The sequence below is a fragment of the Apodemus sylvaticus genome, chromosome 19 (genome assembly GCF_947179515.1).
Source record: "Apodemus sylvaticus chromosome 19, mApoSyl1.1, whole genome shotgun sequence".
NCBI classification, from domain to species: Eukaryota; Metazoa; Chordata; class Mammalia; order Rodentia; family Muridae; genus Apodemus; species Apodemus sylvaticus.
This window is the reverse complement of record NC_067490.1, coordinates 29,462,127-29,484,821: the sequence shown is the minus strand read 5'-3', so window position 1 is coordinate 29,484,821 and position 22,695 is coordinate 29,462,127. Positions and strand designations below refer to the sequence as shown.

The 22,695-nt window shown below is 39.7% G+C and overlaps 1 protein-coding gene across 1 annotated transcript in view; it reads left to right on the top strand.

Moving 5' to 3' along the window:
• Gcc2 (GRIP and coiled-coil domain containing 2) overlaps nucleotides 1-22,695 on the top strand; it is a 49,913-nt gene that overhangs the window by 14,736 nt on the left and 12,482 nt on the right. The window contains exons 5-18 of the mRNA XM_052163214.1: nucleotides 819-923; nucleotides 2,135-4,579; nucleotides 5,208-5,280; nucleotides 7,642-7,742; nucleotides 7,836-7,934; nucleotides 9,540-9,659; nucleotides 11,353-11,517; nucleotides 11,805-11,909; nucleotides 12,576-12,738; nucleotides 17,003-17,103; nucleotides 17,192-17,269; nucleotides 17,967-18,104; nucleotides 19,598-19,719; nucleotides 21,278-21,454. Coding sequence (XP_052019174.1) covers nucleotides 819-923; nucleotides 2,135-4,579; nucleotides 5,208-5,280; nucleotides 7,642-7,742; nucleotides 7,836-7,934; nucleotides 9,540-9,659; nucleotides 11,353-11,517; nucleotides 11,805-11,909; nucleotides 12,576-12,738; nucleotides 17,003-17,103; nucleotides 17,192-17,269; nucleotides 17,967-18,104; nucleotides 19,598-19,719; nucleotides 21,278-21,454 — 3,992 coding nt within the window. The remainder of the gene's footprint in view (nucleotides 1-818; nucleotides 924-2,134; nucleotides 4,580-5,207; nucleotides 5,281-7,641; nucleotides 7,743-7,835; nucleotides 7,935-9,539; nucleotides 9,660-11,352; nucleotides 11,518-11,804; nucleotides 11,910-12,575; nucleotides 12,739-17,002; nucleotides 17,104-17,191; nucleotides 17,270-17,966; nucleotides 18,105-19,597; nucleotides 19,720-21,277; nucleotides 21,455-22,695) is intronic.

Genomic DNA, 22,695 nt, shown 5'->3' with positions numbered 1-22,695 from the left:
GAATTTTCACCTGAGGAATATCGATTTTCTTTATTGATTCTATTTCCAATTTGAGGTCTTGAATACTATTCATTTTCTCCACTGTTTGTGTTTTGCTGGCTTTCTTTGAGAGATTCTTTTCCTCTTTAAGAGCCTCTACCATAAAGCTCTTTTCAGGACTTTTTCTTGTGCTTTAGCTATGTTGGAATTTTCAGGGAGTGGCTGTTATTGATTGTGTTTATATACTGGCATCTAGGCATCAGGGTTTGAGGTGAAAAGGTCTGGGTGCTAACTTCTGGATTTGTCTTTGTTGGCTGGGTGTTTTGTTCCTTGGTTTCTGTTTCCTTTCTGGATTTTCAGAGAGTGTAATGGCTATGTGTTTCCTGTTTTCCTGCCTGCTCAGCTGGTATGTTGGAGGCTGGGATAAGTCAGGGAAGGAAGGTTGGAGGAGAAGATCTTGGTGCTCTGTTATGGTTGGGGTCAGGGAAGAAAGAAATGACAGTAGGTTTCCTGCTATAGATCTCGGGATAAAACTAAGGAGGCTGATTCTCAGGAGCAGTTGGAGCAGGAGAGTCGGCTTTCAGCCTACTTTTGGCCAGAAAGGAGCCACCCTAGGGTTAGCAGCGGGTGCCTGCTAGCATCTGGGACAAAGCAGCAGCTGGGGCAGGGAAGTTTAGAAGGGGAGCTCTTTTGAGATCCCGAGAGCAGAGGGGACAGGGAAGGCTGCCATGGGTGTTCTGCTTCAGAACACGAGACTGAAAGATTATGTTTGGGGATAACAGAGAACAAGACACCATTTTTTCTAACCTCATAAAAACAATCCTATCATTTCAAAACAGGTACTAACTGAACGCTTGGATGCTCTTCTTCTGGAAAAAGCAGAGACTGAACAACAGTGTCTGTGTCTAAAAAAAGAAAATATTAAACTGAAGCAAGAGGTTGAGGTAAGACAACATTTAGTGTTCTTTTATCTGTTAACTTACACAGAATAGTAATGAATTTTACATCTGAATAGGATCTTAAGCATCTAGTCTAGCCAAGCATGGATACACTTGCACTTGGGAGGCTCAGGCAGGAAGATATCAAACGTAAGGCCAGCCTGGGATACTTAACAAGGTTCTGTTTCTAATAAAAGGAGCCAACAAGATGGCTCGGTAGATAGAAGTGCTTGCCTCCAAGCCTGGTGACCTGCCTCCAGAATGTACATGGTAAAAGAGATAACTGACTCCTACATGTTGTCTATACCCTCCACAGTGCGCTGTGGCACAGGATCACCCTCATCCATCTGTCAGTCTCTCTCTCTCTCTCTCTCTCTCTCACACACACACACACACACACACACTAAATAATTTAGGTTTTTAAAGGTTATCTGATCCAGTCTTACCACTTTTATCACAAACAAAGCAGTCAGCTCTGGAAGCACAGACCCAGAATTCCAGCCACTCAGAAAGCTCAGGGTATGAGGTTCAAAGTTCAGGGCCAGTCTAGCACCCAGAATGAGGTCAAGGAGAGCTTGAACATCTGTGTAACACCTTGTGTCAAAAAGGGAAAAGAGGAATAGGGATATGGCCCAGTACTAGAATGTTTGCCTATGTGTAAAGAACCTGGGTTCAATTCCTTATTCAGCTAACAATACTAAAAGCATGCAGTTATACAAAATAAACTAACATTTTATTTCTAGCATAGTTTAATCTTTCGTATAACCGTTGCATTCTTTAATAAAAAATATTTTAAGATTTTTAGGTTTTCACAACTCTAAATACTTATATCTGTTCAGTTTTAGGACATTTAGTATCACATTGTTACTTTCTTGTCTGTAAAGTTTTAGTGTATTTTCTCTAAAATGTCTTTTATTAATCTGTTCAGGAGCAATACACCGAAGCTTTTTACTTTAAATAATGTATTGCCTTTAGAAGGATAGTTAAATACAGAGGTTTCCTAGTTGTTAGTTACTTTAGTAGATTTTGTATTGATGATAATAGTTCTTCTTAAGTGAGGCAAGCCCTAAACAAAATTCTTCAGATTTCAGAATCATATTTTTCTAGGTATATTCTGTTCACCTCTTTTCTCATCTTATTAACTCTTTAGTAAAGATAGAGATTTCCTTCATCTTCAGAGATGTATTTGTGCTTTTTTTTTTTTTTTTTGGTAATAGGATTCTGTCACTAAACTGGAAGAGACACAGAAAGAGTTTGAACAATCACATAGAAACTACGTACAAGAAATTGAAGACTGTAAAAGTGAGCTGGCGGCAGTGCACTCCGAGCACAGCAAAGCAAAGGCCACCTTACAGAAAGAACTGGAAGAAGCAGCCCGTACGCAAGCAGAGCTCATAGAGCAGCTTAAGTCTCAGAGTGACTCTGAAGAGAATGTTAAAAAACTGCAGGAAGAGATTCAAAACATTACAGCAGCATTTAAGGAACGAATTTTATGTCTAGAAAAGCAATTAGAAGCGACCAGCGATGAAAAACAGCAAGAGATTAGTCATCTCCAGAAAGTCATTGAGGACAATGCTCAGCACTACCAAAAAGATATGGATACTTTCCAAGAAGAGATTTTGCAGCTGAGAGCTACACACAAAGAAGAAGTTAATGAGCTGATGTCTCAAATGGAAACATCAGCTAAAGAACACGAGGCAGAACTAAGTAAGCTAAAAGAGAGCAGAGGGTCACAGTGTGAGGCAAGCGAGAACATTCCAGAGAAATACCAGTGTGAATCAGAAAACTTAAATGAAGGCTCCTCAGATGCAAGCCAGGAGAGTCAAGATTGTTCTGTGGCCTTACAGGAAGAGCCTTTTGCAGAGCAAATAGTATGTGATAAAGTCAGACAATTGGAAGATTCTCTAAAAGAACTGGAATCTCAACATAGTATCTTAAAAGATGAAGTGACTTATATGAATAATCTCAAGTTAAAACTTGAAATGGATGCCCAGCATATAAAGGATGAGTTTTTCCATGAACGAGAAGACTTGGAGTTTAAAATTAATGAACTGTTGCTGGCTAAAGAAGAACAGGGCTATGTAGTAGAAAAATTAAAATACGAGCGAGAAGATTTAAATAGACAGCTCTGCAATGCTGTAGAACAACATAACAAAGAAATACAGCGTCTTCAGGAACATCATCAGAAAGAAATCTCTGAACTAAGTGAGACATTTATGTCAGGTTCAGAAAAAGAAAAGTTAGCATTAATGTTTGAAATACAGGGTCTTAAGGAACAGTGTGAAAATCTACAACATGAAAAGCAAGAGGTAGTTCTAAATTACGAGAGTTTACGAGAGATGATGGAAATTTTACAAACAGAACTTGGAGAATCTGCTGGAAAAATAAGTCAAGAGTTTGAAACAATGAAGCAACAGCAAGCATCTGATGTTCATGAGCTTCAACAGAAGCTAAGAACTGCTTTTAATGAAAAAGATGCTCTTCTTGAAACTGTGAATCGCCTCCAAGGAGAAAATGAAAAATTATTATCGCAACAAGAATTAGTACCAGAACTCAAAAATACGATAAAGAACCTGCAGGCAGATAGTAGCATGTACTTAGCCAATCTTAGTCAAAAAGATACCCTGTTACAAGAATTAGAAGCAAAGATAAGTTCTCTTGCTGAAGAAAAAGATGACTTTATAAGTAAAATCAAAACTTCCCATGAAAAGATAAATGATCTCCAACAGAAATGGGAATGGGAACAGAGACTGTGTGTAGAACTCAGGGAAACAGCAGGGCAAGCTGCCCAGCAAAACAGTGAACTGAGACAAAGAATAAGTGAATTAACAGGGAAACTAGATGAGATGTTAAGAGAAAAGAGTCAAAACGACCAAAACATTATGGGTCAAATGAAAACTATGACTGAAGACCAAGAAGCGTTGTCATCTAAAATCAAGTCTCTTTATGAAGAAAACAATAGACTACATTCAGAAAAGGTCCAGCTGAGCAGGGATTTAGAAGTTCTTCAGTCTCAACAAGATTTTGCCTATAAAGAACATGTTGCTGAACTCGAAAAGAAACTCCAGTTAATGGTTGAAGAGCGAGATGATTTAAATAAACTGCTCGAAAATGAGCAAGTTCAGAGGTCGTTTGTCAAAACTCAGTTGTGTGAGTATCTTAGGCAGATGAGGGCAAGCGTCCAAGAAGAAAAGGAAGAGGGAGATGTTGTCAAAGTCCTGCAAGCTGTGGCTGAGTCCTTAGTGAAAGTAAAGGAAGAAAAACATGACCTGGCCTGTGAATATGATGCGCGAGTATTAGAATTAGAAAGTAAGATTAAGTGCCTTCAAGAGGAGAGTGTAGTTCAGTGTGAAGAACTGAGGGCTCTAGTTAAAGACTCTGAGCAAGAGAAAATTCTCCTAAGAAAGGAGTTAGAGGAAGTCACAGCAGCAAAAGAGGCCCTGCAACTTGATCTTCTAGAAATGAAGAAAACAAATGAAAAAGCAAGCCTTGAAAATCAGACTCTTTCAACACAAGTTGAAGAATTATCTCAGACATTACATAACAAAAATGAAGTCCATAATGAAAAGGCTCTTGTAATAGAACATGAAAATGTAAGGCTGTTGCTTGAACAGAGGGAATCTGAACTCCAAGATGTGAGAGCAGAATTGATGCTGCTAAAGGTATTATTATTTTGAGTTTTATTGATTCAAATAAACACTTAGCTCTGCTCGTAGGTTGTAGAAAATACATGTATTAACATTTTTATAGTCTGGAATCAAAAGTTAGGTTTTAGCATTTAGGCTCAAGCAACAAATTTCTGGCAAATGAATTAATGAGCACTTTGATGTGGTGTATCTCAGTCAAGTGTGACTAGTCATGAGCAAAACTAATCAAGGACAAATCAGAACTGCCCTCAGGACACAGACAGTGCTTGTCTTTTTAAAGAACACTTGCTCAAAAGAATAAGCTATAATGGTATTTTAGTTAAAAATCTAAAGTTCTCTTAGAAATTGTGTTGTGAAGTAATGACAAGTGATAACCATATAGTCATATCTTTATTATGTTTGGGGTGTGTCAGATTAGTCATGTTGCTCTTTGGCACTATTTTAATAAAGGCCATATACATAATAAATGTAGTAGTGTTACCCTAGCAATAGAAAATCAAAGTAACCAAATTGCTATTTATATGGTTTTTCTAGGTAAAGATTTTCTCATTATTAAATGATGACAGTTTTATTGTGGGGTATGAAATGAATTCTGGTTTAGGGGTTCTTTTGTTTTGTTTTGTTTTTTCTCTATAAAATCTAGGATTCCTTAGAGAAATCGCCTTCTGTAAAAAATGATCAACTTTCATTGGTAAAAGAGCTGGAAGAAAAAATAGGTAACTATGGTTTTATATGTGTTGTCGCCATTAATTAGACATTTTATTAGTGTTTAAGATAGATTGAGGACTCTAGTCTCAATTAGTGAGTTATTAAATACACAGTAATTGGCTCCTTTTCCTCATTCCCCAATTGTCCTCTGCCATTTCTGTAATTTAATCCAAATGCCACTTTCTGTCATTTAATTCAAACAAAAATACTGTTGTGACTGCATTCATAATTGATTCTGTGAATTAATTTGAATTTTTTAATCTACGTAGACATTTTGGGTAATCAGCTGTTCTGTATAATGGCAATAGCGAGGGTAAACAAGGTTCAGACAGTATGTTCAGAGTACTCCTTAGCAGGAAGACGTTAAGTTCAGCAGTTAGAACTGTACAGGAGATGATGCTGATATAGAACGTTACCTGCTTTAAGGAAAAGATTACTTCCTTGGATCCTAAAGAGTAAGATGTAAAACACAAGAAGAAAAGGTATTTTAGCAAGAAGTATGCTTGTCTCTTGATTTCTTTTTTTAAATAACATCAAGGAGACCAGAAAGTTCCCAAGGAGTCGCTGATTATAAACGCATTATTGCAATGCACAGAAGAGTTAAGCCTTCATACATATCCTTTTGTTTTAGTGATTTTCTGAACTAGTTCTTTTGTTCCCCTTGAAAAATGAAGAAATAAAGATTAACAGGAGTTGAATGATGTGTCCATGATCCTTCAGTTTAGTACCCAGATAGATTGGGGAAAGGAGGATGGAAAAGAGCTCAGAATGGCTCCTAGTTTTCTGTCAAAGATGGTTTAAGTGAAAGAGAATACTCAATTTTAGACTATACATACATGTGTGTGTTTATGTGTGTGTGTGTGTGAGTGAGTGTGTGTGTGTGTGTGAGTGAGTGTGTGTGTGTGTGTATGTATCATCACATAAGATGCTGTATACATCTGTGATTGAGATAACTAGCATAAAGGTAGAAAACCGCATAGTCAAATTATGGGCATTGAAAGCCAGAGAGAGAGAGAGAGAGAGAGACAGAGCCATAGATAGATGGATGAGGATCAGAGAGACAGTTCCCATCTTTAAATGACAGAAACAGCAAAAGGGATTGAGACGCCGCAGCTAGTAGGTGGGAAATCATTGAACAGAAGTCTGAAAGTCAAGCTATGTCCAGATGACAGACAAGGGAAAACCTTTCGCCACAACAGATGCTGCTGATGGATTAAGTGAGTGCCCAGAGCTACCTATTGTGTTAAGCAACACAGAGGACAGTTTCCTGGTGTTCTGGGGCCAAGGATGGATGGAAATGGCCTGCTAGAAAAAGATGGGGGAGAGAAATTTAAGATTATATATGCAGGCAACTCTTTGAAAGGTTTTGCTCTGTGAGTAGAGCAGTGTGGTTTCTGTTGTTTTGGTTTTTTTTTTTTTAATGGTAAATCACACATGTTTGTGATATTATACCACCTATTATGGTCTCTCCCCAGCCCTTTGTAGATTCTATTTAATCCTAATATACTGATATGTTTCATTTTATTACTCCTGTATCTATCTGTATAATATGTGTGGCTGTGCCTGCCATATCCTGTGTGGAGGTCAGAGGTTAGTTCAGGAGTAAGTTCTTCCCTTCCACTGTGGGGACCGGAGATAAAACCCAGGTCCTCGGGATTGCACAGCAAGCATTCTTACCTGCTGAACCACTTCATCAATCTTGATAATATGATCTTGTTGCGTATTTATAAACTGTTGGGGAAAAAGTCCACTGGAAAAGGGGAATCACTATTGTGATGCTTGAGTGGCAAAGCAAAGTTGTGTTGTATAGGAAACAGGAAGAATGACGGTGGCCTCTGGTGCACACATCACTATACGTGGTGCACACATCACTATACGTGGTGCACCCAAGTGATAGGTGCGAGCAGAGCTCTAGACTGCAGTCAAGAAAAGATAACAAAAATAAAGTCCTAAACTAGAAGAGGTAGTCAAATAGGGTGAGGAACGACGTTTACAGGCACAGTCTAGAGGAAGACTGTGACCAACCATCACTTAAATGTGCCTTACATCTTTCCTACTTGTCCTAATTTACAATCCATCTCCTAAAATCCTCTCATACTCAACGTCTTAGGAACTCCAGTTCCTAGGTATTTAAGAAATGACCTTGGAAAATAAACTATTAACAGGGACTTAAAGTTTTACATAATTTATCTCACTTTGCTAATGAATAATTAAGGTTTATGTTTACAAAATAAAGTTCTAGCTACTTACCATTAATTTCAAGCTGCAAATTTGTGTTCAATAATAAAACCATTTCTGGGGTTAAGAGAAGTAATTTCACAATTTTTTCCTTTTGACTTTATATGTGATCCTTTCATTTTCTATTTTAGAAAGTCTGGAAAAAGAATCCAAAGACAAGGATGAGAAAATAAGTAAGATAAAACTAGTTGCTGTGAAAGCAAAGAAAGAACTAGATTCTAACAGGAAAGAGGTAAGGCAACATAAAAGCACAAGATTGTCGAATCCTATGATGTGGAAAATCAGGTATTTCTATACATGAAAACACTCACTATATTTACAACAGGCCCAGACACTACGGGAAGAACTCGAATCCATCCGGTCAGAAAAGGACGGCCTGTCTGCTTCTCTGAAGGAGTTCATCCAAGGAGCAGAAAGCTATAAGGTAAAAGCAGTTACTTCAATAACAGACTTCATTCACAACTAACAGGTATAATAGAATTATAAAACTGGTACATAAAATCTGTTGTTTTGGCTACTGAAATTTAAATTTCCCTGCTTTTGTTTTTTGTTTAGTGTACATAAAAGGTTAGTCTTTGGTTGCATCTGGGGTTTTGTTGTTGTTGTTGTTGTTGTTGTTGGGTTTTTTGTTTGTTTGTTTTGTTTTTTTGTTGTCTGTTTTATTTTAGACATATAATGTCTAGATGTGTGAAATTTAGCCTGTGTTTCACTGTGTAGCCCTGGCTAACCTGGAAACAGAAATCCACCTGGCTTCCAAGTACTGGGATGAAAGGCATTTGCCACCACAGCTAGAAAAATTTAGCCTTTAAATGGTGCTTTTAAATTATTGTTTCTTAAAATTAAAATCCACTGGGGGATTGCCTCATAATAAAATGTAAAGGAAGGGCACCTGCTGCGATCCAGTGTGTTCACAGTGACGTGAAGATCCCAGCTAGTCTAGAACAAGGAGAGCTCAGGTCCCTGAGGGGATATCCTTATTTACTTTAATATCTTGAGTCGATTACATTTCTTTTCAAATCTAACAAAATCACTAAATGCAAAATAAATATTATATTTCTTCACACAATATTTATATAGATGGTCTATATTCCTGGTTCTGGACAGATGATGGTCAACAGCAGACTTTCTAAATTCCTGACCCCTTACTCTTAAAGCCTAGTAGCAGTACCAGGTAGACAAAAGGAGAAGGTAGATGCTGTATAAGAATGGAGACCAGGGAAAAAAGGATGAATAGGAGAATTCTCCTCAGGCTCAGATTAACAAAAGACATAGAGACTCCAACCACATGGCAGGCTGTCTTTCGAACGCTTCACCTGTCTTCTATGTGTATTTTCAGAACAAATAGTAGAAGTATCTTATCATCATCACCAGTTTACAAGTGGGTCTCTGAAGCACAGAGACTCAAGGCCACTGCCTTAAACATCTTGAGACTAGTAACATTACAGAGTCTTGTCAGTTGTTCCCACTCTGTTCATGCCGGCTAAGTTATCCCACAGAAATTTGCAAATAGAAGTTAGGAGGAAAGAGTTAGAAAGGTAATTGAAGTAAGTATAATCCAGTCTTTATTACACTATATGCACCAAAATAAATTCTGTATGTATGAAACATTTTCTAATATTTAAAATAAAATTCACAGCACTTTGCTGACTTCTGGTAACAATTTTTTTTATAAACTTAAAAGCAATTTTTTGAATTGTCAAAGTAGAAAAATTGAAAGGTTAAACTTATACGTGGTTTAATTGTGGAGAAAATTAGTAGATTATGGTTTTATAAAGTGTAAAGAAAGCAAAATCCTAATGTGACTGACCCCTGAAAAAGGAATAAGCTCCTATTTAAATTTTAAAGTATGGTCTTAATGGATTTATAAGATCATATATACTGAGCACTGCTCTCGTTATATTCCCAAATGCCAGTTTTCACCTTCACATGAGTCGCACAGGTGCTCTTCAGGTGTCAAGTTGGCTTGATTCTGTGTTCTGACCTAGTGAGTGCTTCATCGCCTAGAGTTAAATTTTGTCTTTTATTGAAGAATCTTCTGTTAGAATATGATAAGCAGTCGGAACAACTGGATGCGGAAAAAGAACGTGCTAATAATTTTGAACATCATATAGAAGACCTTACCAAACAATTAAGAAATTCAACTTGCCAGGTAATTTCAAATTGAATACATGTAGACAAACAAATTTTAGTAAATACATTTTAATCTCATTTTCTCTTGCTCAAAAAGTTAAACTGTAATCAGAAGAAATTCTTTTTTCACTTTTTTTGGATTAGGAAAAGAATTTGACTAAATAGCTGTCTTAGGGTTTTACTGCTATTAATAGACACCAAGACCAAGACAACTCTTAGAAGGACAACGTGTAATCGGGGCTGGCTTACAGGTTCAGAGGTTCAGTCCATTATCATCGAGGTGGGAGCATGGCAGTGTCCAGGCAGGCATGGTGCAGGAGGAGCTGAGAGGTCTACATCTTCATCTGAATGCTGATAGAAGACTGACTTCCAGACATCTAGGAGGGGGGGTATGAAAGCCCATGCCCACAGTGACACACCTACTTCAACAAGGCCACGTCTCCTAATAGTGCTGCTCCCTGGGCCAAGCATATACAAACCATCACAGTAGCTAACAGCATCCTTTTAATTAAACCTTTCTTACTGTTGAGTTGTGAAGGTTGTTACTGTTCATTTTAGGAGCACACCATTACTGTGCATGAGCATGAAGACATCAACTAACCTCAGTCCAACAGGAATTATTTGTTGGGCTTTTTATTTTGGCTTTTTGTTCTTTTTTTAAATTATTTTTTTATTTATTCTTTAATTGTTCTTTACAGACTTGACTTTATTCCCCTCCCTGTCTAGTCCCCAACTGTTCCACATCCCACACATCCCTCTCTCCCACCCCCCACCCCCCACCCCCGTCTCCAAGAGGATGTCTACACCCCTTCCCCACCAGACCTCCCCACTCCCTGGAGCCCCAAGTCTCTCAAGGGTTAGGTGCATCTTCTCTGACTGAGTCTACACCCGGCAGTCTTCTGTTGTATATGTGTTGAGGACCTCAAATCAGCTGGCGTATGCTGCCTGGTTGGTGGCTCAGTGTCTGAGAGATCTTGGAGGTCCAGGTTAGTTGAGACTGCTATTCTTCCTATAGAGTTGTCCTCCTCCTCAGCTTCTTCCAGCTTTTCCCTAATTCAACCACAGTGGTCACCAGCTTTTGTCCATTGGTTGGGTGTAAGTATCTACATCTGACTCTTTCAACTGCTTGTTGGGTCTTTCAGAGGGCAGTTATGATAGGCCCCTTGTTGTGAGCACACTATAGTATCAGTAATAGTGTCAGGCTTTAGGGCCTCCCCTTGAGCTGGATCTCAATTTGGGCCTGTCACTGGACCTTCTTTTCCTCAGGCTCTTCTCCATTTTTGTTTCTGCAGCTCTTTCAGACAGGAACAATTCTGGGTCAGTTTTTGACCGTGGGATGGCAACCCCATCCCTCCACTTGATGCCCTGTCTTTCTACTGGAGGTGGACTCTACAAGTTGCCTCTCTCCACTGTAGGGCATTTCCTCTAAGGTCCCTCCCTTTGAGTCCTAAGAGTCTCTCTCCTCCCAGGTCTCTGGTACTTTCTTAGGGTCCCCCCATCTCTTAACTCCCGAGGTTGCTTTTTGTTCTTTGGAAGGTTTTTGTCAGGTCAATATCAGCAGTGATTGTTTCTTTAAATTTATTCTTGATGTAACAGTGATCTGTGTGGTTAATGGTGAAATCACTTTCATTCTGCACTAATGTTCTCATTGCACACTTCCCTTCTGTATATGTGTACTGCATGTTCACAGTAACGAGGCATTTGTGTTCCAGTGTGAAAGGCTAACTTCAGACAATGAGGATCTCCTGGCTCGAATTGAGACCCTGCAGGCTAATGCCAAGTTATTAGAAGCACAGATCTTAGAAGTCCAGAGAGCCAAAGGAGTAGCAGAAAAAGAACTGGAAGCTGAAAAACTTCAGAAAGAGCAGAAAATTAAGGTAAGAACAACCCAGAGACCCGTTCCCATCCATACAGTGGGGTTTTAATCACATATTGCTTGACTGAACAGTCTGACTGAGTACATTTATGAGTACAGTGTAGTTAATTTCTTAATATACATCAACTTTACATTGGAGAATCTGTTCTAGTTTTATATACTAACCATATAGTTTTTTTTAAAGTTTTCAAACATTTCCAGAGTCTTATGATTTGTGTATGGTGTGCACTTTATACATAACGAATATCTTCTCTAATGGTGGTTGTGTCATGGGCTGTTTATTTTTAGGAACATGTCAGTACTGTAAATGAGCTCGAAGAACTCCAACTTCAATTTCAAAAAGAAAAGAAACAGCTTCAGAAAACAATGCAAGAATTAGAGCTGGTTAAAAAGGTACAGAAATCGTCTCCAGAAAGAGAACTCAGTGACAGAGTGCATACTTAGCTTTCCTAAAGCTTGGGTGTGGTTCCCAGGACCTCAGAAACTAGGAAGTGTTCATAGACTGTATAGCTCATACTATTGCAACTTTATGCACGTAAAAAGTATTTCAAGTATTGGCTATAATACTAAAATAATCCTTTATAAATTGTTAGCCTCATCAAATTAAAACTTGAACTTTGTTTCGTACTTGTCTATTGAGAAGAACCTAGACTCATGACTTTCTTTCTCTGTGTGTGGTTGCTGTATTATAGAACACATGAAGATTGAATTATTGTCAAAGCTTAAAATTCATTTTAATTAATTTCTCTCTACTTTTTAAAAGAGTATTCCATAAAAGGCATTGTAAGAGTTACCTCAATATTACTATTTCATAAGTAAGAACTCCATGTACTACTGTGAGTGATTAAAGCTAGTCAGATGGAGTTCAAAAAGTTGAGTTTTAACTGTTAGAGAACACGTGATGAAATTAGAACTGTGAAGTGTTGAACTTCACACTTTCTCATTATATTATGTCCATGCTACCGAAAAACATAATAAAACCTGCTTGATCCTGTAGCATGGTTATAGCAGTTTCAAAGACTAGTTGCCCTAGTAATATGTCTTTTATAAAATGTGCAGGATGCCCAACAGACCACATTGATGAATATGGAAATAGCAGATTATGAACGTTTGATGAAAGAATTAAATCAAAAGTTAACAAATAAAAACAGTACGATAGAAGATTTGGAGCAAGAAATGAAAATTCAGAAACAGAAACAAGAAACTCTCCAGGAAGAAATAAGTGAGTAAAGCAATTCCCTCTACTTTATAACTGCCTCAGAACATGATAAAGAGAACAGCCTCAGTTGTGCATTCCTACAAGCCTGACTGCCCGCCCGCCCACCTGCCCTGCCCCCTCCCCCGACTCTCTCCCTCTGCCAACTTTGTTTTTTTTTGTAGACAAGAGTCTTCCTGTGTAGTCTTTGCTGGCCCAGAACTAAGTTATAGTGATCTGCCTGCCTCTGGCTCCTAAGTGCTGAGATTAAAGTTGTGTGCCACCCCACCCAGCCATTCATACAGATCTTTAATCACCAGCACATGTGACACAGTGTTGAGGGCCAGAAGCAGGTCAAGCCATCTGCCATTAAGAGGTTAAAAAGCCACACAGTGCTTGCTGTAAGGTACCAGTAATATTCATTCACAGATCTTTGGTTAATAAAAAATTGAAAATTTAAATAGCCATGAAGCATTCCTCTTTAAGGTGATTGTATGTATTTTACCCATAAAATATATTCTAACATTATCATTAAACACTATAGCATTCCCTTTAAGCGCCCTGAGTGGCTTATTTTCTTGGTTTGAGTAATTTCAAAAATAAGATTCCTTTAGTGATTACTCCTTTGGCCCCTCAAGTCACATGTTGCTTACTTTTTAAATATTGAAAGGATTCTTTTCAAATATTTTTAGTGAGTTCTGCGTTAAGTCCTTTGCAGTTACAGCACTTCATGGTTTCCGGTTCTTTTCAATGTGTTAAGTTTTGGATTTATGTGATGTCTGAGTGAATTTTCTTAATGTATGTGACAACCGTGTTACTGTAGTGTGATATCTGGTGGACATCAGTTAGGTTTTGTCAGTTGGTGGATGGGTTCAGGTCACCTGATCTTCAAGTCATAATGATTTTTCTCTCATCTCCTTCTACCATGTCCTGAGGCAGCTATGTTGAAATCTCAAACCATAATTTTGGATCCCTTTTTGTCCTTTCAATTCTGCCATTTTGTTTCATTTATTTAGAAAGTCTAGTATTGGCTGCATTCACACTTAGAATTCTTGCCCATTCCTAATGATTTGGTCACTCTTTTCTAACCCCATATTTACTAATACTTACAGAACTGCAGCCTTTTGATTGGTATTGACATTTGCCTTGTAATCTAAGTCTTTGATATGCAACCCATGGAGCTGAGGACTGAATCCAAGGGCTGAGCTAAATCCCTAACCCTTATGTGTTATTACATAATGTGTGTGTGTGTGTGTGTGTGTGTGTGTGTGTGTGTGTGTGTGTGTGTGTTTTAATTATCTGTCTGTGAATATAAGCATGTGAGTACAGGTGCCCGGAGGCTGGAGTCACAAGGAGTTGTAAACCCTACTCCAGTCCTCTGAACAAGCAGTACTTGCCCTCAACCACTGAGCACTGTTCTAGCTTCCATGACCTTTTTTGTTTTTTGTTTTTTTTGGGGGGGGGGGTGGATTTGGTTTTTTCGAGACAGGGTTTCTCTATGTAGTCCTGGCTGTCCTGGAACTCACCCTGTAGACCAGGCTGGCCTCGATCTCAGAAATCCACCTGCCTCTGCCTCCCAGAGTGCTGGGATTACAGGTGTGCGCCACCACCACCCAGCTGCTTCCATGACCTTTAAATAGCTTTATAATTGGGTCTTGCTTTTCCCTCCAAGCTAAGTCTCATCTGTTGAAATATTTGAGCCATCTGTAGAGTCATTGCCTATGAAGTGTGTGCCTTTGTAGTGGTCCTTGTCTTGTGCAAGCCTTTCATCCTGTTTAATAATTTGCTGTACTTCCAGTTTGGTAATTTAGCATTTTAGTTTACATCTTGAGTTTATCTTTGGTTACTTTGAAGTTGCAAATGTCCCATCGTGGAATGGAGTCTCTGGAGGTTCCTACTGCTGTGTCGTCACGTTCACTAATCCACAGTGTCTAATCTGTTAATCCCATGTGGTGAAAATTTCACTTTAGATATTGAATATGAGTTTTATCTCTAAAAGTTCTGTTGGGTTCATTTTTAAAATTCTTCTATTATAGTAATGTTTCTTTGAACACATATAATACCTATGTAATGTCCATGCTGGCTAAGTCATTATTTCTATAAAGTGTGGGTCTGCTTCTCCTCCTTTCTTTTCTCCTAGTTGTGTATCATGTTCTCTTTCTGAAACCCTGTGTATCTGTTTGCAGAGGGTTTCTCCACCCTGGCTGGTAGCTAATGGTGATCACCCTGTGTGAAAGCTACAGCGTTCACATTACATACAACACTGTTCGTTGTTTTCTTTCCTCGAAGTCATGTACATCCCAGCTAGATCAACAGCTGTTCAGATTTCCACCCTTACACCATATTCTATAGATACTCCCTTGCACAAAGCCAGAACAGGAAGCACGCTCACCGCCTTTGTTGGCCATCTCTTAGCGATCACAGTCCTCCGCTATTCATTGTTCAAGTGTCAGGGAGCGAAAGGTGTTGTTAGGATTCAGCTGCTTGATTGTATATGACAGCAGAGTTTAAGTCTAGACCCTCTGGCTCTCATGACCAGAAGCAGAATGTCCATAAAGTCCCGCGAAGCAGCTGCCATGCAGTGACTTCAGAGGAAGCAGTCTAAAAGGAGACACTAAGGTACCGCCACCCAGTAAAACCAGACAAAAGGTCAGCACCTGAGGAGCGCCCTGTGTCTCTTTTCTCATCCATAAGTGTGTCAGAAAGCACCACAGATGCCAAAAGATGGACAAAAACATGGTCACGTGCTAGAGCCATGGTATAGAAGGAAGCCTCAGAAGCAGGGACAGTGTGCCACCACATGGGTGGCTTTCTCAGCACCCTCTCAGTAAAGGACTAGACATTGTTCTCCGCGTGTGACTTTACCACAGGTACAGATCTTGATCCTCTTCTTCTCCCTTCCCTGTCCACCCTGAATACCCATCGGATCCTTCTAATCCTAAATGCTTCTTGTCCTATGAAACTTCGCTTGTTCATGTTAAATGTGTATGACCTTTGAGCATGTGGCACCACATAGCCTTTTGCGTTTCATATAGCATGTAGACGTGGCTTTACATCATGTTGTAAACCGTCGTCTCCCCATTTCGTTCTGTTCTTTGATCCCAGGAACTTCGTGCCGCCTACATATCAAGGCTTCCTATATTATCTGTGCTTTATAAAATACTTTCAGAACTGAGCAAATCGGTTGTCAGGTGATAGCTGAGCAGGGTTTGCTGTAGTAGAAAGCAACTCCCGTCTCTGTTTCCCAACTACTCATCTGTATGCTTTGTCTATGAAGTGCTAATACAAAAGTGAGAAGGGCCTACTAGTCGCTATCTCTGGCTTCAGACCACAGGATCTGTGTCATCTCTCCTTAGCTTGTTTCCTAGCAGGTTATAGCCTGATTTATCCTGCTCATTCTACACAGTCTGTCCACTTAACTGTGGACAAAAATCACTTGATATTTGCTTTTTGTTCTTAACCTCTGTTAACAAGAATAGTCTTTCCTTTATTATGTTTCGATTTGTTCCCTAGCAAGCACTCTTTCATTAACAATCCTGCCACAAATGTATTGCCTCTTACTTGCTATCACAAAAGCCAATCCCAGGTATACACCTTCTGTGTTTTACAACCGTACTTTTTATTTTTGTTTTCTGTCATTGAGACAGGGTTGGCAGGCTGTCGTTAAACTCATAATCATAAACTTGCCTCTGACTCCTAACTGCTGGGATTGTAGGTATACTACCACACCTCACTTTTTTGAAGAACTTTTAAAAAGTACTTCTTCAAATGTATATACTAAATAAAGTATGCCTTTATTTAAGTGATACATACTTAAATATTTACAAATGAACAGATTTGCTTTAAAATTATCTGGCAGTTTTAGAGCAGATCAGAGGTTTGCATATTTTCTGTAAAGGGCCAAGTAGTAAATATTTTGGCTTTATAAGCTACACAGTCCTTGTGGTGGTTCCTCGGGGGCACCAGTGGATCATGCTAATGCAGCCATAGACCATATGTGAATGAAGGAGCCTCTCTGTGTTCTGTTTTAAACTATATTCAGAAAACTAGCCTGTGAGCAGCTGCATTGTTTTGAACCTGTCAGTGTACAGTAAGATCTGCTATGTTCATAAGTGTTTGAGGTGGGTGATCGGCACGGAGGAATGCATTGTTGCCTATATTTGAAAAATTCAAATGAAGAACTAAATTGAGTTTCTGGTACCTTAATATGAAGAAAAACAATTACCATTTGTGTGTCATGTTCGCTAATAAAAATCTTATCTCTTTCTGCTGGAATTCCTTCGTGGGCTAGCTTCACTGCAGTCTTCGGTACAGCACCACGAAGAGAAGAACACCAAAATCAAGCAGCTTCTTGTGAAGACCAAGAAGGAGCTGGCGGACGCAAAGCAAGTGGTAAGTTCATCTCTCGGACCCTTTTAGCGCGCACTCACGGCGACACGTCTCTTTGGTGTTTAATTTAACCAAGCCTGTCTTTCTGTAGGAAACCAATCACATCCTACTCCAAGCATCTTTGAAGGGTGAGCTGGAAGCGGCCCAGCAGCAAGTAGAAGTCTATAAAGTAAGATTTTGAATGTGTTGAACAGCTTTGACCGTGTAGAAGTTAGTTCCCAGTTAGATGGGCTAGAGAGCTCTACACTCACTGCTCTAGCAAGGAACCCAGGTTCAATTCTCAGCACCCATCCAAGGGCACCAGACCAGGCATACATGTGGTACCTAGACATGCACCCAGGCAAAACATCCGTGCACATAAAAACTAATAGAAGGGAGTTTGGGTATTTCATTGTTTTTGTTTGTTTGTTTGTTTGATTGATTGATTGATTGTTTTGTTTTGTTTTGTTTTTAGAAAAAAATTTCCTTTTAGATGTTTTTCTATCAGATAAAGAGTTATCTTTAGGGGTTCTTAAGAAGATTGCTCAGCACTTCGCTGAAGCAGAAGCAGTGAAGTCTACTTACACCACACAGTCAGGCTAGTGACCATCATGCCTTTGAGGGTCTAACACTCTGGAACAGTGCAAAGAAAATAAACACGACCCAAAACTTCATCTCTACCTCTGACTGAAAAGACAGTTGCAAGAAGCGAGCTGGCTTATACTTGCTGCTTTTTATATGCATAATGTCTGATGGTATTTAATTAAACATGAGATATTTAGTCTTAAGTTATGCAGATTCTGATTTTAAAAAAAATAAATCAGCCTACTTAAGGAAATGTTCTCATATCTAAAAACAGTCCACTATTATTTAATCTGTCTCTGCAGATTCAGCTGGCTGAGATGACATCTGAGAAACACAAGATCCATGAGCATCTGAAGACTTCTGCAGAACAGCACCAGCGCACACTGAATGCATACCAGCAGAGGGTGGCAGCCCTGCAGGAGGAGAGCCGCATTGCCAAGGTATGTCCCTCAGGACTGAACTCACGGGTTCTAGTACTCCAGGGCTCTCCCCTAGCAGTGTTCTGTAATTAGCACATGCATACCAACCTCAGCTCATCTACTCTAGCCCAACCACAAGGCCCCTCCAACATCACAGGATTACTATTTCTTTATATATATATATGTGAGCACACAGGAACACCAAAATGAATGTGTGGAGGTCAGAGGTCAGTTTTCAGGAAAAGGCTCTCCCCTTGTACCTTGTTGAGACAATGTCTGTCTTGTTTCTGCTGCTGCACTGTGCACTCGTGCCAGCTGCCCCATGCAGTCCTCCTGTCTCTGCCTCCTGACTTACCATGGGAGGACGGGGAAGGTAAATGCACACCTTCTGAGCCGGCTTTAAAACAAAAGTACACAAAGAATAGACCATGGGTTTCAGGGCTCAAACTTGGGTTTTTCAGACTTGCACAGTTAGTACTTCTAGCCACAGAGCCACTGCCCCAGCTCTTGACAGGGTTTTTGTTTTTGTTTTTTCTAAAACAAAAACCATAAGTACAATTACCTTACATTTATGTTTAGCAATGTGTATGTGTAAAATTGTCACATAATTATTTTGGGAGAGCACTGCAGTTTTTTCTGAGGTTTAAATAATTGTGACACTAATAGAATGGGCCTGCTTCCCTGGTGTCAACATACAAAGCATCTAGCTACTTACTGTGGCTTTGTTAGAAGTATCTCTCTTAACTAAGTGATTGTGACGGGAGCGTGGGATTCTATAGATCACTTCCCAAACACACAGTTTAACTTTTCCCACTGTGTATTGAGAGTGAAGTTCAAATGAAGCTGTCCTTGAGAATCAGTTTTTTCTGTTTATAAAAAGAATATATCATAGGTTTTAAAAAAAATGTTTGAGCCGTGGCCACGCCTGTAATCCCAACACTTGGAAGGCAGAGGCAGGCGGATTTCTGAGTTCACAGCCAGCCTGGTCTACAGAGTGAGTTCCAGGACAGCCAGGGCTACACAAAGAAACCTTGTCTTGAAAAAAACCAAATCCAAAAAACCAAAACCAAAAACAAAAACAAAAATTTGTAAAGTAGTAGAAGCAAAGAGTGTCCGTATAAAATTTACGGACAAAAACACAAAATCGAGAGTCTTAAAAGAGGTCAGGCCAGCAGGGTTTCTGTTTTGGTTTAAGTTTGTAGAAGACTGGGGTTTGGTTTGTTGTTTATTTTATGAGACAGAGAACTACTCTATATCCTACACTGACCTGGAAATCAGTATATCCCAGGCTACCCTCAAACTCTTCGCAATCCTCCTGCCTACTGAGATTGTGGGAATGAGCGGCTGTACCCAGCCCCAGAACTCACTTTTAGTAATGTTAATAAAGACTAAAATGAATAATAAGCTGTTTTATTTATTTTCACAGATTCTTTTTTACTTCATTTCATTAACCTCTGAAAGGACATAGGAGGGTCATGTTACAGTGACAATTTTCTCTCTCTTAATTGTCATAGGCAGAACAAGCTGCTGTCACCTCTGAATTTGAGAGCTACAAAGTCCGAGTTCATAACGTTCTAAAACAACAGAAAAATAAATCTGTGTCTCAGGCTGACACTGAGGGAGCTAAACAAGAAAGGTAAAGTCTGAGGTTTTCCCTACAGATACAGGCTCTTCCCAAGGGTGCTTAAAGTCTGAGGTTCCCTACAGATACAGGCTCTTCCCAATGGTGCTTAAAGTCTGAGGTTCCCTACAGATACAGGCTCCTCCCAATGTTGGTTAAAGTCTGAGGTTCCCTACAGATACAGGCTTTTCCCAATGTTGGTTAAAAGCCCTGTTTTGATTGCTTTTGACTAGAATTTTAGGTACCGTTACCAGTGAGCAGAGATATTTCTGGTGTCACCATATTCCCAGACAATTAGGGAAGGATACAGCACGGGCATTATTGCAAACTCTAAACGATGTTGAAGCCAGAATCCGGTCTCTAAGTATAACCTCTTGTCTCAATAAGATACAAACACAGCAGAGATATGGGCATTAAAATTAGATGTACATTATGCTATTTATGACCACCTCCATTGGAGTTGAGTGCTATGTTAATGTCAGTTTAAAATTAGCATCCAGATTCATTTCATAAATTGTTCAAAATTACACCAGAGATAAGAGATGAGCTGGATGTGGTGGCACACACCATTTAACCTCAGCCCTTGGGAGGCAGAGGCAGGGGGATCTCTGAGAGCTCGAGGCCAGTCTGGTCTACAGAGGGAGTTCCAGGACAGCCAGGGCTGCACAGAGAAACTGTCTCAGAAAGAGATGGGGGGAAGGACAGAGGGCTCAGACATCCCGTGGCATGTCCATTTTGGTTTTGTAGTAGAGGTCGGTTATTTAAAGTTCTGTACCTGCTTCTAAGCTTCTAAACAGGGCTCATGGTCCTATGATGTTTGCGTGCTTATGTGATTTTTTTTTTACTTCAATGTGATTTCTTAAGTTCCTTCCAGTGTTTTACACTTTTTTTAACCTGTCTTTGTGATTTTTTTTTTAATTAGAGCTTCTTGTGAGTGAGGATTGTCACCTTAAAGAATGTCCGTTTCTTATACATCTTCTAAGGAACTAAAAATCTATGCATTATGGAAGAATTGTGGGTTTTCATTATTTCCACCAAGATTTTATTCTAATTCTAAACAGACTCACCCCTTTTCTTCAAGTATTGCCTTTTACTGTATTTTAACCTCATATGCCATTCTCAGAACCACTATCTTACGAGTGTGTAAGGTTCTTCTCTAACTAATAAAACCCTAAACATATAACGTAGCCTCATCTGATACCATGTGATGTCCTGTTCCATTTCAGTATGAAATATCAAACTCAGACAAACCCAAGCTTTGAGATCCCAGCACCCAGGAAGCTGAGACAGGACTGCCCCTAGTTCAAAGCTGGTTTATGCTCTGTAGCAAGTATCAGGCCAATCATCATGGCTGTATAGACTACACCGAAGAAACATCTTGTGATAAATCTGTAGTGCCAGATATTTGCCATCTCGCTATAACATTTTTTAAATTATTTTAATTCTTGCGAGTATATATCCATTACAATCATCCACAGTAACCAGGAGTTTGACACTGAAACAGCAAACATATTTGAGGCCACAAAATGAGTTTACCTCTTCCATAAATGTTGTTAAACTCTTTCTGTTTTAGGGAACACCTGGAAATGCTGATTGACCAACTGAAAATCAAGTTACAAGACAGCCAAAATAGCTTACAAATCAGCGTGTCGGAGTTCCAGACCCTGCAGGCTGAGCACGACACTCTGCTAGAGAGGCACAACCGGATGCTGCAGGAAACTGTGACCAAAGAGGCTGAACTTCGGGAAAAGTAAGGCTACCAGGAGCAGCAAGTGCCACCCGTGGCAGGCAAGCAGCCTGGCACTCTGCTGTGTCCCTCCCTGGGTTGCAGTAAGGAGTGAGAGCATACAGACGCTGGGTAACTTCGCCTTAGCCACTTGCAAGCTTCCCTTCAGACTGTTTTTATCTTTAGCACTTTTGAGAACAACAAACATCTGCTCTCCCACCTGTCTTACAGGCTTTATCATCAGGAACTTATTTTAAAAAAAAAGGGGGGGGGCTTTCCAACCCGTGTCAATGTTAAAAAAGCATTTCTCTTTATTGCCATAAGGAGGGATTAAAGTAATCATTCACTAATGAAGCCAACCAGTGTTTATATAACCTACAGAGCCCGGCTAATGTGTACACCCAAGTCACAACTGGGGCAGAGGATAAGCTGCTGTCAGGACTGGGATTCCAGTTCCCTGCGAGGAGCTTGTAAGCAGCTAGCGTGCTAGTAAATCCAGAAGGACCTCTGGTAACACCTGGCGGCTACTGCCAAGCAGTCTTGGTGTGTATATTGCTCGAGATTGAACATAGGCAAGTGCTGTGCTTCTGAGCTGTATCTCAGCCCTCAGAAAACCGTCGTAACTGCTAATGGTTCCTCCTTTATGTTCTTGTAACTATTATGAAGAAAAGGCTTGCAAAAGCACTATGTACAGTGTCTTATTAGTCACTATGAGCTTGGTCATTAAGAACCCTTTTGCTGGACTGCAAGATGCTAAAGCTGGACATGGTGGCATATACATGTAATCTCAGCACTCAAGTTTAGGACCCGGGCTACATAACAAGTTTAAGTCCATCCAAACTGTTTTATAGGGCCCTGTCTTTAAAAAAAAAAAAAAGAAAAGAAAAGAAAAGAAAGAAAGAAAAGGAAAGGAAAGGAAAACAAAGGAAATAATGATTTTTTTTATTACCTTTACTTTTTCTTAATTGTTTTTTTTTTTAATCCCATCTTCCCTCCCCCTGCTTCTATGAGGGTGTTCCTCCACCCACCCTACTACTACCTGCCTGCCATTGATTCCCCTACACTGGGGCATCTATCAAGCCTTCTTCACAGGACCAAGGACCTCTCCTCCCACTGATGTCTGACAAGGCCATCTTCTGCTACATAAGCAGCTAGAGCCATGTGTGCTCCTTGGTTGATGGCTTAGTCCCTGGGAGCTCTGGGGAGATCTGGTTGGTTGATATTGTTGTTCCTCCTATGAGGGTGCAAACACCTTCAGCTCCTTC